The sequence below is a fragment of the Rhipicephalus sanguineus genome, chromosome 8 (assembly GCF_013339695.2).
Source record: "Rhipicephalus sanguineus isolate Rsan-2018 chromosome 8, BIME_Rsan_1.4, whole genome shotgun sequence".
Classification (NCBI taxonomy): Eukaryota; Metazoa; Arthropoda; class Arachnida; order Ixodida; family Ixodidae; genus Rhipicephalus; species Rhipicephalus sanguineus.
Window position 1 is genome coordinate 34,771,052 of NC_051183.1, and position 14,390 is coordinate 34,785,441.

The 14,390-nt window shown below is 49.0% G+C and overlaps 1 protein-coding gene across 1 annotated transcript; it reads left to right on the forward strand.

Annotated features, from left to right (window-relative positions):
- Positions 1-6,411: 6,411 nt before the first annotated feature.
- On the forward strand, positions 6,412-14,040 carry LOC119403143 (uncharacterized). The gene is made up of 6 exons (XM_037670090.2): positions 6,412-6,829; positions 8,998-9,224; positions 10,040-10,211; positions 10,891-11,007; positions 12,669-12,781; positions 13,885-14,040. Exons 1-6 carry the CDS (start codon positions 6,412-6,414, stop codon positions 14,038-14,040), a joined length of 1,203 nt encoding a protein of 400 aa, XP_037526018.1.
- Positions 14,041-14,390: the final 350 nt, after the last annotated feature.

The window sequence follows — 14,390 nt, forward strand, 5'->3', positions numbered from 1 at the left end:
GGCTATTTAACGTTTGTAATACGGGCAATATAAACCAAACGCAGGCTTAGTTTCTACAGCGCGACTGGACGCGGACGAAGAAGGAACACGCAAACACACACACAGCGCTGACTTTCAACTGGAATGTGTACTTGACAAAAGCCTCGGAGTCTGTATCCGCAGTGTTCAATGCGCATGACGACGTGTCGCTGAGGAAACTTCGAAATGAGGCAGTAAAGTTGTGCAAAAGATATAATCTCGAAAGCCTAGCTCGATCGTTAGAAAATAGCAAAAAGTTGCAGTTAGAAATATTTTTTACAGCTAAAACGCATAAAAGTGACTGTCCTCTCCGTGTGATTTTGTCCGAAAAGGACACATGGCAGAAGTGTTTGGCATTGTTCTTACAGAAGCACTTGAAGATGCTTCCTGTTGACGATCCTTATTTGGTAGTTAAGTCGGAGCAAGTTGTTGAATTCTTTAAGGTTAGGCAGGACCAGAACCTAGCCGTCTTTTCAATCGACGTTAAAGATTTGTTTTATTCACTTCCCCAGGCGGAATTGATGACATGTGTTGCAGATAGCATCGACAGGTTGGGAAGTGTCAATTTCCAGAACGCTTCCGGCTTGTCCTGTGATCAGTTTTTAGAGCTCCTTCACTTTTATGTAAACTCAACCTACGCAACTTGGGACGAACACATTGTGAAACAAAAAAATGGCATATGTATTGGGTCTTCCATCGCTCCCTGTTTGAGCGACCTATTTCTGGCTCACCGCAACAAGCTCCTTCGCGATCGTTTGACCAGTTCGGACGTCGTTGGCGTCTTCAGATTCGTAGACGACTACCTAATTGTTTCACGCCTTGACTCTAACAACTTTGACGCAGGGGTCGCTAGAACCCTGAGCATTTTTACTGACGTGTTGTCCCCTCTTTTACTGACGCATGAAGTCCCAAGGACAATTTCATAAGATTTTTGGACATAGGGTTGTATTGCCATCCAAGAGGTGTTTGCTGGAGCTACGAGCCTAGAGGTAACAAGCCGGTGTTGCCATTTGCATCGGCGCACTCCAAGTTAGTCAAACGTGCCGTGATTCAGTCGTGTTTCCACAATTCTTTGTCCAAGTCTTGTGAACATAAGATTGAGGAAAGTTTGTGGGGCCAGGCCAAGCGTCTGTACGACTCCGGTTACCCCATGAGGCTGTTGTCAGCGGTGGCGGAGCGCCTGAACAAAAAGTACAGGTCTAATCCGAGTGAGCATCAGAGTGACATTCGAAGGAAAAAGCTCGCAGTAGTGCCCTACATCCACACCGTATCTCACAACCTGAAAAGGATTGCGAGAAGGTCCGGTGTGGACGTTGTTTTTTCCGCGCCCGTGCGACTGCAGGGACTTTGCAGGCGAGTGAACGCCGAAAAGGAAAAAGAAAATGCTTCCTGTTCCACTAAACATAGCGAGAAGTTTGTTGCCTGCGCTAAAGACGTTATCTATTCCGTCCCGATGTCATGCTCCCGTGTGTACATTGGCCAGACCGGCCGGTGTGTGAATCAAAGGTTGCGCGAACATAAGTACAATGTCACGAAAGTTATTTCCGGACACCTTGCCATTCACTGCCAAAGATGTGGCTGTTTTCCCATTTTTGATAAAACTAGTATACTCAACAGGGCAAGAGATCGATTGACTAGAGAAATTATTGAAGCGTATGAAATAGATAAAATGAATGATACATGTGTCAGCATGCCATCCTTGTCTCTAACAGATAAGGAAAAGAGATATCTGGATGCGTCACTCTAGGCTGGTGGCAACTGGTTGTGATTGCGGCAGAACATGCGCGTTTGGGTCCTGCTTTTGTTTCTTGTTTTGTGTGCACCTGCTGGCGTGTGTCTATATAAGCGTCACGTGCATATGAAAAATAAACATTCCAGTTGAAAGTCAGCGCTGTGTGTGTGTTTGCGTGTTCCTTCTTCGTCCGCGTCCAGTCGCGCTGTAGAAACTAAGCATGAACAACCAACTAGCCCGCCAACGCACTTTAGTCAAACGCAGGCATTTTGACAAATTAAAAACGTGTGACAAATTAAAAACTTCATCTTTACTTCATCTTTACAGTATGCGTAAGCGAGCCGTCTATTAATCTAACAGACAAAAAGTGTTGCTATCTCCGTAACTAATCACCTATGACTAAACGACAATGTGCCGCTGGACGCATGCGCCACTAGAACCTCTCTTATGTTTCCCTTCCCTGTTTTTTCTGTATCTGTGTATATTCTGCGCGTTTTAACAATAAACCATCAGTTGGCAGTCAGCGCTAGTCCTGTGTTCTTTCTTGTCCGCGTCTTCTTCGCGCTGTTTTTAACTATGGATTCCTACCAATTGGCTCGCATTCACTCGCTTTTAAAATACAAGTACACATGCAAGGTACCTACTACGCCATAAATCGTCCCAATTTTTCTGAAGTATAGAAGTTCCCACTATGCCATTTTTCGTCAATCTTCGGAGTCTCGTGGTACACGCTACACATCTGTAAGGCATTATGTGCACTTTGTGCTGTGACTGATGATGATAAAGAATTATGGCTCAGCACTTTGCAGTGGGTGCGAAGCAGTGTTGCGGAATGGGCGCCTCCATTCAATTTCAATTCCATTGCGGGGAATTAGAACTTGCCGCCGTTCCATTCGTTTCAATTCCTCGGAATGAAAAAACTTAGCCCATTCGCACTCTGGGAATGGCCGGGCGGTTCAATTCCAATCCTGTAATTCCTCGACGTAGGAAAGGCATCTTGATAGTTTTATCGAGTTAAGAATGAACGCTCCATAAAGCTGATGTCATGAGATGAATTAATAACTGCAAAAGTACGCAAAACACGTTAACAAGGTCGAGAGATAGTAGCTTGGTGACATATCTCGTGCAGTACAACCACCCTATACTAATACCCATAGGGGCAGTTCTCCCGCTACCTATAGTATTTGCATGTTTGAACGAATGGTGGGGTTTTAATTGTTTATGCTTAAATGTGTTAATGCTAAAATGACGACATCGCGTATTTTTATGCTGACAAAAGTAGTATCCAAGAAGACTAAGCACTTTTGCCACGCACCTGGAGCGGTCGTGAATATGGAGAAAACTAAGATTTGGTTAATGGGGAATAAGCCATCTAGATCTGCTGGTATTAGTTGGAACAGTGCACCGCTCGGGCACCTTGTGCCTTTGCATCGAATACGGAACACTGGACCGCACTGCTCGTCAGCACTCACGCTTGTCAAGCGCGCCTCGCAAGCATGGATGGGGTGAGGAGAACTTTCTGTGTTCGCCTGTGCGCAGGCATGCAATGTCTTCCTTGTCGCAAAGGGTATTTTCGTGTGTGAGGTACTAAAATCCTCGTGATATAATGAGGCTGTGCATAGAGTATTCGCCACTTTCGTGTGGGGGTATCAATGGAAACCAACGCGCAGGGATAACTTGTTTCTCCCTTCGATATGTGCTGGGATAATGCATTTGTTTGTACGCTAACTTACGCCTCGGTTTCTAGTAGGTTCGTTGCTTATAAATGTGCCATGCTTGTAATCAGCCAAGCCATATTAAAAATACTGCTTTATTGTTAATTTGGAGGCTCTGACTTACTAATGTTTGAAGTTTGAAAAACAGCGCGTAGACGAAAACGGTGCTCTATTTTCGGAAAAAGACGTAATTCCATTCCCATTCCATTCCGTGCAAAAGGCGCTTAATTCCATTTCCATTCCATTCCTCCAAGCGTTGTCGCCATTCCGTTCCGGGGTCATTCCAATTCTGGTGGGGCAACTCCGCAACACTGGTGGGAAGCACTAAACAACACACTCTTCGCGCTATTAGCATTGTGTGATGACTGGTTGTTATTTTACTCTTCTGCCACGCTATATTACATATATTAACACGATTCCTTGCCCGACATGACGCCTGTATAGAGTATTTTTGCGATGGAATTACAAGTACCAGCGTGGCACTGTGGTGGAAGACCCGACTGCCACGCAGGGGGCGCGGGTTGAAATCCCATCCGATCCTAGAAATTTGTTTCTCATTTAATATTTTCTTATATCACGCGATAGCGGTCACGGACACCGGCGGCGGCGGACAACTATGGCGCCAAAATCAGCTGTTGTGATCTCATAACAACTTTCGCTGTAACAAACTTCAGCGCCTACAATGCCCTCTCTACGCTGGTCTGGCTGACGGGCACGCAAAAGTCCACTTGCGTGAATATAAACATCTCTGGTTGCCACTGTTTTTGTTTTTCGCACAATTTCAACATATCTTTGCTTTGGAATTCCTGCCTGAGGTACGCGCTAATACTGTACCCTGAGATATGCTCACAATGCATGAGCTCAGTTGCTCCGGATTGGGAAGTTTACTCGTGAACCGAAAAACGATTGAAAAAATTTCGGTTTCACTCCGAAACGAAATAATAGATAAAGTTCCGTTACGTTTTCGTTCCGGTCGAAAATATCGTTTTTTTTTTTCGTTTTTAGTTTTCGTTTCGTTCTGACACCCTGCATTAAACACTGTCTGCATGTTTCTAATTCGTCAAAATGCCAGTGTTTTACATATAGTGCCCCTATTACTAACATTGAATAGCGCTAATTTTAGCCGATCTGTGTAGTGTAATCCTAGTGTAGTGGCGGTCTTCTTGTGGTCGCGGCCTTTCGGCCCAACTTTTCCTCTAGAGCCTGCACTAACTCTGTAATTATGACATCACATAGTTAACATAGATAAGTCCTTTTGTCAAAACGTAAACTTCAGCGACAGTTCCTGTACAATTTCTCACAGAGGCATGTATGCACGATGAAGGAATAGGCGGTGTCCAAACACTTGCTATTTTTTTTTCACTATTTTTTTCCCTTCTGAGTATCAATTTCAAATCTCAAAGGCTTTTGAAAACTGAACTGCCACATGCACGTCATGGATACCACATTTCCTGTAAACTCCGCGATTTTAACAAGGAGGGTTTCAAAAAATTGAAATCCTTTCGAACTTTAATTCTGCAAGAATAACGATCGGGTGAAACTGTTCTATGCTCTCTCCAACTACATTAATACTAATTTCCGCCATACGTCATTTTCGTCATTGCTTGCTTTGCAGTGAGGGAAAGTGCAACCACGGCACGCGCGAATGGTTGTGCAAGAAAGGCAAGTATGTCAGTCAATGTGCCAGTTAACGTAAAATAAAATGAAAAATACCGACGATTACGATATTCCCTAACGTGACATGCGAGTGCAGCTGTACGCGTGTTTCAAGGCGAAGGCCGTAGATGCCTCGCGAAACCCGTGAAGTGACCGTAGGCGTCAGCACCAAAGGCCCAAGAAGTCACGTGATTACAAATGACGTCATCGTGACGTCCTATGACGATGTGATCCCATGACACCTCCCTACGCTGCCTCCTTGCCCTAGGCAGTATATTAACTCTATGCTAGGCTACAATGAAGGCGTCGATCGTTGATGTTCCAGGCCCTCGGAGACGAGCTTGGCCTCCCACGTTTCGATATAGGTCTTCGCTTTCTTGGCTGACGTTAGTCTTTCGATGAGGGTGATGTGTCTGTGTCTAGAATAGATGCGATGGACACTCGAGGTTGAGGTGCGCAGATGTATCCGGTACGCCGTACATCGGGCAGAGGCATAGGCGTGCTCAGGGTTCCCCATTAAGGGGGGAAGGGGTAGCGCCCCCCCCCCCCCCCCCCCCATTGGTAGAGTCCGAAACACATGTTTCACAGTGGATTAAAAAAAATGAAGGGATGACGTGCTCCTCAATATGACCTGCCTTTGGTCCCTGGCTTTCCGGTAGTAAAAAGTTCTGCGAATGCAACATAAGGGGACTTCGGCCGCCATTATCGTCAAAGATCTGCGTGACCAAAGCCCTGTTCTTCAAACAATGACGCGACAGTTCCTACTAAGTAAAAGTATGGGGCAAACTTTTCGCCCCCCCCCCCCCCAACCTCGTGCGCACGGCTATGGCCAGAGGTGTCCGTATGTAGTGTTGAGCAGAGTCTGAATGCATGAGTTTTCCGTGGGTGTAAGTGTTACGCTGCATAGTCTTTTGTGTGTGGGTCCTTCGACCAATCAAACTCATTTCATCCTCCATATGATTCCATGCTGAAACTCCGATGAAGAAGAGGTCAACGAAGAAGGAGCGCACGACAGAAATGCTGGAAGGAGGTTACTCCGCGCCGCGGACTAACTTTCGCGAAAATACTTTGCTTTCCTTTCGCACTAGTCCCGACATGACGAAGAACCTTCGCACCGTGCGGCTTCGCCGATCTCCCTTCGTGGCATGCACCGACGCCTTGGTGCGGCGAACGAGTAGAGGAGAAGGAAGAAGACGCAGCCGATCGAAGGCGACTCGGCGCCGACGTCCAGAGTCCCACGTCGTTCCAACGCGAAGTACACGACGCGGGCGGGCTCGCCGTCAGGCCACGATGTCTAGTGGACCCGTTCACAAGCGGGAGGCCGGTGCCTCGAGTCTTGCCGTCCGGAGAAGAGCAGTGCCGGCGCCTCTGCGGCTCCGGTGTAGCGGCCTCGGAGCTCTGCTGATACTGCTGTCCTGGACGTTGGTCTTTCCGGCGAACGGCGAACCTCAGGGCAGCTTCGAACGGCTGATGGAGGCCGTCGGAAAGTCGCCTAGCAGACATCGCGACTCGGAGGTCGACCTGGACGACGGACGCTACGCGCGTCCCAGGAGGACCTTCGAACGTTCGGACGACCTGGACGACGCGGGAGGGTTCCGGGAGCCCGCGGACAGGTTCCAGCGACTGGTGGCCCGCGCGCCGCCACCCGAGTCCTCGTCGCCCATCAAGCGCACCAGGCCCGCTGACATGGACGGCAGCTATCGGGCGTGTGAGTACATATTGTCGCGCGATCGTGACGGTGAAGAAGGCGGCAGTCGGTCTGATCAAGATGAAACTCTTCATTGGGCGCACTTGCGCCCAGGAAATCAAAAGTCAAAGTCAAGCAATACACGCGGTACACTGATGGCGTCGATCAAACTCGTCAGCCGCCGGTAATAGCATTTATACACGTGGCATCGAAGATTCCAGCGTTGTCGCTGGTGGATCCAAAATGAACTCCAATGTTCGCATTGTGAGCGCAATCAAATCAGAAGAGTCTAAAATAATCGGGAAGGTTGCCAGGCGTTCCGGCTCTCCCTGCGCACTGCAGTGGTTGCACGTGTAACGGGTCGCTTACATAAAGATAAAAAAAGAAAGCGCTTGTGACAATAAGAATGGAGATCACGCGTGAAGCAAATACATTGATAGCTTGCGTGCACGTGACGTCACGGACACGGGTTGCTTTCATGACGTCAAGGCAGCATAATCACGTGGCTCAGCCTGCTTCAATGTGATAACGACCCCAACTTAGACGAGGCTTCCATGTCCGGGGTCGTGGTAGCGGTGATCACGTGGCCTCTCAGTGTGGTGAGAGTCAGGCTCGGCAGGAGAGGGACGGCTGCGTTTCCTGCGAGAGGCGAGGGGGGAGGATGTCGGGGGCGTGCTGCAAGGGGCGAGGGTGGAGGATATCGAGGGGTCAACCTTCGAGAAACGCGCCAAGATGGGGTGATGGTGAGGCGCAGTGGAGTGTAAAATAGCGTGTCAGTGGCAGTGTTCAGGAGCTTGCGCTTTCAAGATGGCGAACGTTTCTCATTCTCCCGATGAAGGAGCCGCCCGACGTGAGCGTCAGCGAGAGCTGACGCGAGAACGGGCACGTCATCGCCGAGCCAACCGTGATGTTCGCGCAAGAGAGACCAAAGCTAAGCACCAACGAACGGAAGACTTGAAAAACATACAAGTATGATGTAGCCTAATGAAGGACGGGCATAAGCTTCGCTGTTTCGACAGTGTTCGCAAAGTGGAGCTGGCTAGATTTTCTTTTTTGTATGTGTGCGAGAGTAAAGAAATCAACTATGCGAGATTTAAAGTGGCATGAGAGACTTCATGGCCCACCACGTTGGTACTCCAGCATGGCGGTTTCAGTGACGTAAATGTGAGCCATCTCTATACCATAAAGTCTCCTGCAAAAAATATTACTATACAGGAAAAATTTGTGATCTAATACCTGTACGAGCTTTCCGCGTAGCCTTGTTCAGAGGGCGTGGATTGGTGCTGCAAAGGATAAACTTAGCGGGCAGTTTTCGAAGCTGGATGAATATTAAAAAGAACCGCGAGTTCCTTGAAGAGATAAATCAAACATCAAAGTAATTTGGTTAATGAAAGTAGTGAGATTTTCAGGTGGAGCGTGCACTCGCTTACGGTCCATCCTCTCTGCTTCCCCTTTTCCCGCATCGCTGGTCATGTGCTAGACCCAAGCACAGTAGCGTAGCCAGAAAATTTTTTCGGGGGGGGGGGGGGGGGGCTGTTCAACCATGCTTTATGTATGTTCGTGCGTGAGTTTGTATATGTGTGCGCGCGTATATATATATATACACGCATGCAAACTTGAAAAATTTCGGGGGTGGAAGGTTTGAACCCCCAAAGCCCCCCCCCCCCCCTGACTACGCTACTGCACACGCATATCGAGAAATCCTGCATATACACGCCACTGTTTATATACACTTGACGTGCGCTATGTCCAAAACATGTCGCTGATGCCGCTATATACGGAATCGCTTCGGGAGGATGCACTTTAGAAGAGCACGGGCCACGAAAATTTTTTTTCTGTTAGACAACCATGTGCCCGAGCTTCTTCGATCTGTCGTGTCGCGGGCCGTCCAGGGGTGCTATTCTGGACACTGTCGAATACCGCCATATTGTCCAAATTTGTAATGGCGGCATTTAAGCCAATCAGAGAGGCCGTAGCAGCCCTCTGGGCCAATCAAAGTTGACCAGTGGCGGAATTTGACATGGAGGAATTTGATAGTTCCAGAATTGCATCCCAGGACCACCCGAAACACAACGTACTCAACGGTCATAGGTCGAAGGCACAATCTCTGGCTCCTGAGCACTGGTCTGGTCGGGACGCAAACCCAACGCACTGCATGCAGTGCAATGTGCCTTTCTTCTTACGCGCAGACTACATGAACGACTACTGCAACGCGGGCCAGAAGGCCCTGCCCGTGCACCTGCAGCTGCACAGCGACCAGGCGGGCGTCATCCTCTACTCGCACCGGCGCAACTCGACACCCCGCTCGAGCATCTGCCAGCTGCCCTTCCAGGTCGAGAACGCCGCCAAGTTCACGCTGTCCTTCCGGTTCTTCGACACCGTCTCCGACTCCTTCATGTGCTTCATGTACCTCGAGGCAAGAGCTTGTGCTATACAGCTATGAACAATATATGGATAGCTTTACAAACAAGACCGAATTTCACGGGAGGGTAGGACGTGGCACTATACGGTTTAGGATATCGTTCGTTGGGTACGGTACGCTACTTTCGTAACCTAACTTTGCGTACCCTATTCTAAAACTCCTATTAATGGCTATTATATGTAATTTCAATACTGTTACCCCCCCCCCCCTTATGTAAGGTCATGTAAGAGACCCTAAGGGTAAATAAATTATGATGATGCTGATGATGGTTTGAAGGGGTGTGAAGAGCTGGCATACGCGCTCTTATAATAGCCGGGCTGCCTGAGCAGCTGGTCTGAGCTACTCAGCCCGGCTGTCTGTGCAGGTCTGAAGTTCCATGTCGGTCAGGTGTTTGACTTTCCCTGCGGGGAATTGCTTGCGTGTTGGCGGGTTCTCTCATTAAATCAACACACCTCATTTGTATCTCCAGCACAAAATAACTTTTAACAGCTGAAAAGATAGGCATATATATACTGAAGGAGTTCGCGGCGTACGCTGGTGCCGCGCGCACAAAGAGGAGGGCGTGGTCTGGACTAGTTACTGTATAGGCTCCTTTAGTATATGCTCTCTAAAGACAGCCTATACAGTATAATTCCAACCAGCACATCCGGGAATCCACCCTGGACCCGCGCCTGATATCTTGTTAGGTGCAATGAGACTGAGGATGCTGCAAAGTGAACGCTCGCTGCTGTAGATGTCCCGGGGCTCGTAACACTATCGAAACCGCACTGCCATTAGCACCAATAGGCACTTGCTGTACACTTACGCAGTTGGTGTCGAGCACCGAGACGACGGACCTGCTCTGCGGCAAAGACTACACGGGCACCAAGAGCATGGTCAAGGCTAGCTCGTCTCTGACGCTGCGCTGGACCGTGTCCGCCCGGGAGATACTCAAGCGGCTCGGTGGCTTCGAGATCGTCATCACGGGATTCCAGCAGCCCGGTGAGATTCCGGCTCCAGCAGGCGTCGAATTAAAATGGAGCGGCGTGCGTTTCGCCCCTGCTTTCCGGGTTTACAGGTGGAAAGTAAAGGGTTCTTGGAATTCAACATCAGGGGTCGGCGGCCGCCATTATCGTCAAAAGCCTGCATGGCCATAACGCTGCGCTTTAAACAATGACGCGACAGGTCCAACTGAGCAAAGGTGTGGGGCAGATTTGACGCCCTAGAGGAATAGTGGGGGCGGGGGAGCCACTCTGCCTCCTTCCCCCCCTCCTGTACGCAATCCTATGGTATTAACTTCAGCAGGTGTCACGGGAAATTAGCGGACGATTGGTGGATTGACTGAATGGTGTTCCGATTGGGCAGCATAATAGGCGCTCTATAGGACATTGTCAGGTAGGTACTGTCTTTTCATGTCGCCAATGCAGGACATGATAGCTAGCCAGGTAGCTGCGTGGTTGGTCTTCCAGGGGCTAAACTGCGAAGAACAACTTGCATGTACCTGAAGGCCCTCAACAGCAGGCAGCAATGCACTAGATTACAACATAAGACAGGGACGGATATCGCAGTTTGGTGAGCCTTGAACATCGAACAATATGGCACGCTTCCGTGCTCAATCAAGCGCTGCCATTATGGCGACGTGCATCGCTCAGTGCTACACTGCTTCACCGTTCTTACGCAGAGTCCAGCGGCTGCGCCAAGGGGATGTCCCGCTGCTCTAACGACCGCTGCGTCTGGAGCGGATTCAAGTGCGACGGCAAGGACAACTGCGGCGACTTCAGCGACGAGCGGCTCTGCTGTGAGTTGGCCCGGACGCTCGCGCTGGAAACCGAAACTCGATAGCAAAACAAACTGAGTCAAATGGGATTTAATCGCTCAGTCACGTCGGACACAACTTAAGTGCGGCAGCCGATCGCCTCCGTGACTAAAGAAATGGTTCCTCTAATGCCCTCGGCAATTTTCTCCGAAGGCGGTGTCAGCGGCCGTCCATGTCATGACGTCAGCCTTTAGTATGCGCCCATTGGTGCGGGTTTGTACGCATCCGCTTGTGAGGACCAAATGCCGCCGACTTCTCAAGTTGTAGCCGACTATAGTACGTTCGTTTTTAGCATGTACTCAGGAAAAATAACAGGGGGGAGGGGGGGGGGGAGTCGCTGTTTCCACCTCAGCGGAGCGGAAATTAAGAAAGATAGCATACCTAGTTACTATTACAGAAAAATACCAAATAGTAAAAACTAATTTGCAGCTCATGCAGACTATAGACTACCATTTCGTCACCAAACCGATTCATGGGGGATGGCGTTAGAAATCGTCACCAAGTAACTGAGAGATAGCATGCATCAGCGCAGTAAAATGTGATTACATACCCTATAGAAATTGCAGATTACATTTGTCGCCAACCCGGCAGAAAGAAATGCACGCAATTAGAAAGAATTATTCTGATCCTCGTCGCCACCATCGGATTTCCGACCGAACCGCAATTCTGGAGATTGTCGAATTGCGACACCTTGTCGAATTCGCCATCTTGCCATGTCTAATTGGCCAAGAGGGCTGCTATACGACGTTCCTGATTGGCTAAAAAGGCCGCGTGCCATTGCGGAATTGGACAATGCGACTGAATCCGACAACGTACAGGACAGTTCATATCCATAGAGCAAAACGGTTATAGCTCCCGCAACCTAGACGACTAGTAGTTGCACTCAGCGGGTTTGTTAAAAGATCAGCTCAGCAATTTTCGCACCCTTATGATCGTAATCGGGTTAGGAGAAAAAATCACAGCATGTCCACGGGGTGAATGATGATGAGTGGGGCGAAGCTCCGGAGAGAAACATCGGTAAACCGTGAAACTCTTCCGTGAAATTCGCCCAGTACATCATATAAAGAGTGTGAAGCACCGTGTATATATTAAACATCAAACTTTTATTGTACTGTTGGTTTACGTGGTCTTTTCATTATCCCCGCTTTGTGATCGGTGAAATGCAAGGAAAGTGTCCGCTCCCGAGCGAAATAGAAAGCGCGCCAAGAGCGAGCGCCTTGTCTGCCTCCATCCGGCGACTCCGAGCGAAAGAGAAAGCGCGCCAAGAGCGAGCGCCTTTTACGATCGCAGGCATCCAATGACATGCGCCATTCGCATTATACAAGCGCCATCTGTCATCTTTAAACAGCAACTCTAAGAAATACATAAAATGCCATCGAGTGAGCAATTCATTAAACTAGAGCTGGCTACATACTACTACTACTACAGAGGAGGGAACGACCCACACCCTAAGGAGCTTCGCCCCTAAAAAAAAAGGTATAGTCGAAGTGCGTTTTCAAATATGCAGCTTACCTTGTCATGCAGCTTTTAACTGATGACTGATGATGTTTCACAATGACTGAGCATTGATAAGCATACGACTTACGAGACGGTACGCTGGTACACTGATACACTTACCACACCATCACTGCTTTTGCTCGCAGTCGCCGGCAAGCAGGATTTCACGCTGTACCTGATCGCCCTGTTCGTCATCTCGCTCATGCTGCTGGCCATCGGCGTCGTCTTCAAGATCATGTACAACAAGTACCCCGTCGTGGTGAGCGTCGCTATGCAGCCGGATCCGAAAAAAAGAGAAAGTGAACCACTGATAATGCGAATACACCTCTATACCGAACGCGCGAAACTTACGGCTGCTAATGCCCGTGTAAAATAACCTCCTTATAACGAACTGGAAAGAGGACACATAATTCGCAGAGAACAACAATTTGTTCAAACTGGTTTAGCTTTAAGGTCTGTCCGGTTCATTTGGCACGCTAAGGTTTCACCTACGTGTGCAGTCATGGAAAAATGAAACGTGATAAAAAAATTACCATGTAGAACAACGTATTTGCGCGATTCTAACGCGGTCCCCATTGTAACGCGCTGCTAATTTTGCAGTATGAAAATCGAAAAAAAAAAACAAAAAAACCTGACGTCGATTTCGCATTTGAGGCTGATCGTAACGCGCACACAAATAGGGCTACATTTAGCAGAAATAAGTGCGGGTTAGAATCATGAAAATGCGGTAGTTTTGGCAAGTGATATCTCGAGAGCCCTATCTCGGGCCGCTAACTTCGTGGTTGCTAAAGATGGCTTGGGTCTCGAAGTAAGTGTGCAAGACAAAATCATGCCGACACTACTCGTACTTTCACAAACATTTACAATGGAATAACGCGTTTTAAACCCGTCGTGGTAGATTAGCACGTAAGGTGTCCAGATTCTGAGCCCGAGGGCACGGGTGCGATTCCGGGCCACGTCGTCCGCATTTCGATGGGGGCGACATGCACAGAACACCCGTGCGCTTAGATTTAGGTGCACGTTAGCGAAAAAAAAAAACAAGCAAAAAAACAGGTGGTCGAAATCAATCCGGAGTCCGTCACCATGCGGCGTGCCTCGTAATCGCATCGTACACCTAAAACGTGATGCACTGCTCACGGCATGAAATGCGTCAGGTCTAAGTAACGCACGCACATTCGTTTACAACCTTTGCCAGTTCGTGTAAAATCGGCGTAATTGATTCGATTCGTATAGGAACATCGGCATGCGCAGGATTCTCCAGTGGGGGGGGGGGGGGGGGGGGGGCAAGCTTCGCCTTTATAATGCACTGTACGTTTAGCGGCGCATTTCGAACAACGACACTGTTATTTGGGGCATTCGCAGGTCGCCGGGAGCGCGGAGGCCGCGGCTGCGTCCGAGGGTCCCCGGGAGGGAATGGTGCAGACCGTGCTGCTGCCGGGACCCCCGCCCGCCATGGTGGTGCGTCGCAAGGGCTCTCACGACTCCACTCGCTCCAAGACGAGTAGCGCGGGCAAATGACGCGCGTACTAATGCCCGCATATGTATGGTATTAACGTATATCGTCGGACGGCAAAGAAATAAAAGAAAATTCCAACGAATCGCTTCTATCGTTCTCTCTCTCTGCTGGCTTTAAAGGGACACTGAAGAGGAACACAATTTTTCTCGTATTGGTAAATTGCTCTTTCACAATATCAAAATCGCCACGCTTGGCGCGAGAAGACGCTTTGTGAGCGAGAAAACGCGCAAAAAGAAAACGCAGGGGGCGACGCCACCTTGATGTTACTGCACTAGTCGCCGTGAGGTCACAGATTTTGACGGCGTCTGCTAGGGCCTACGTAGTTCTTAATCGGCAAAAATGAGGTACATTG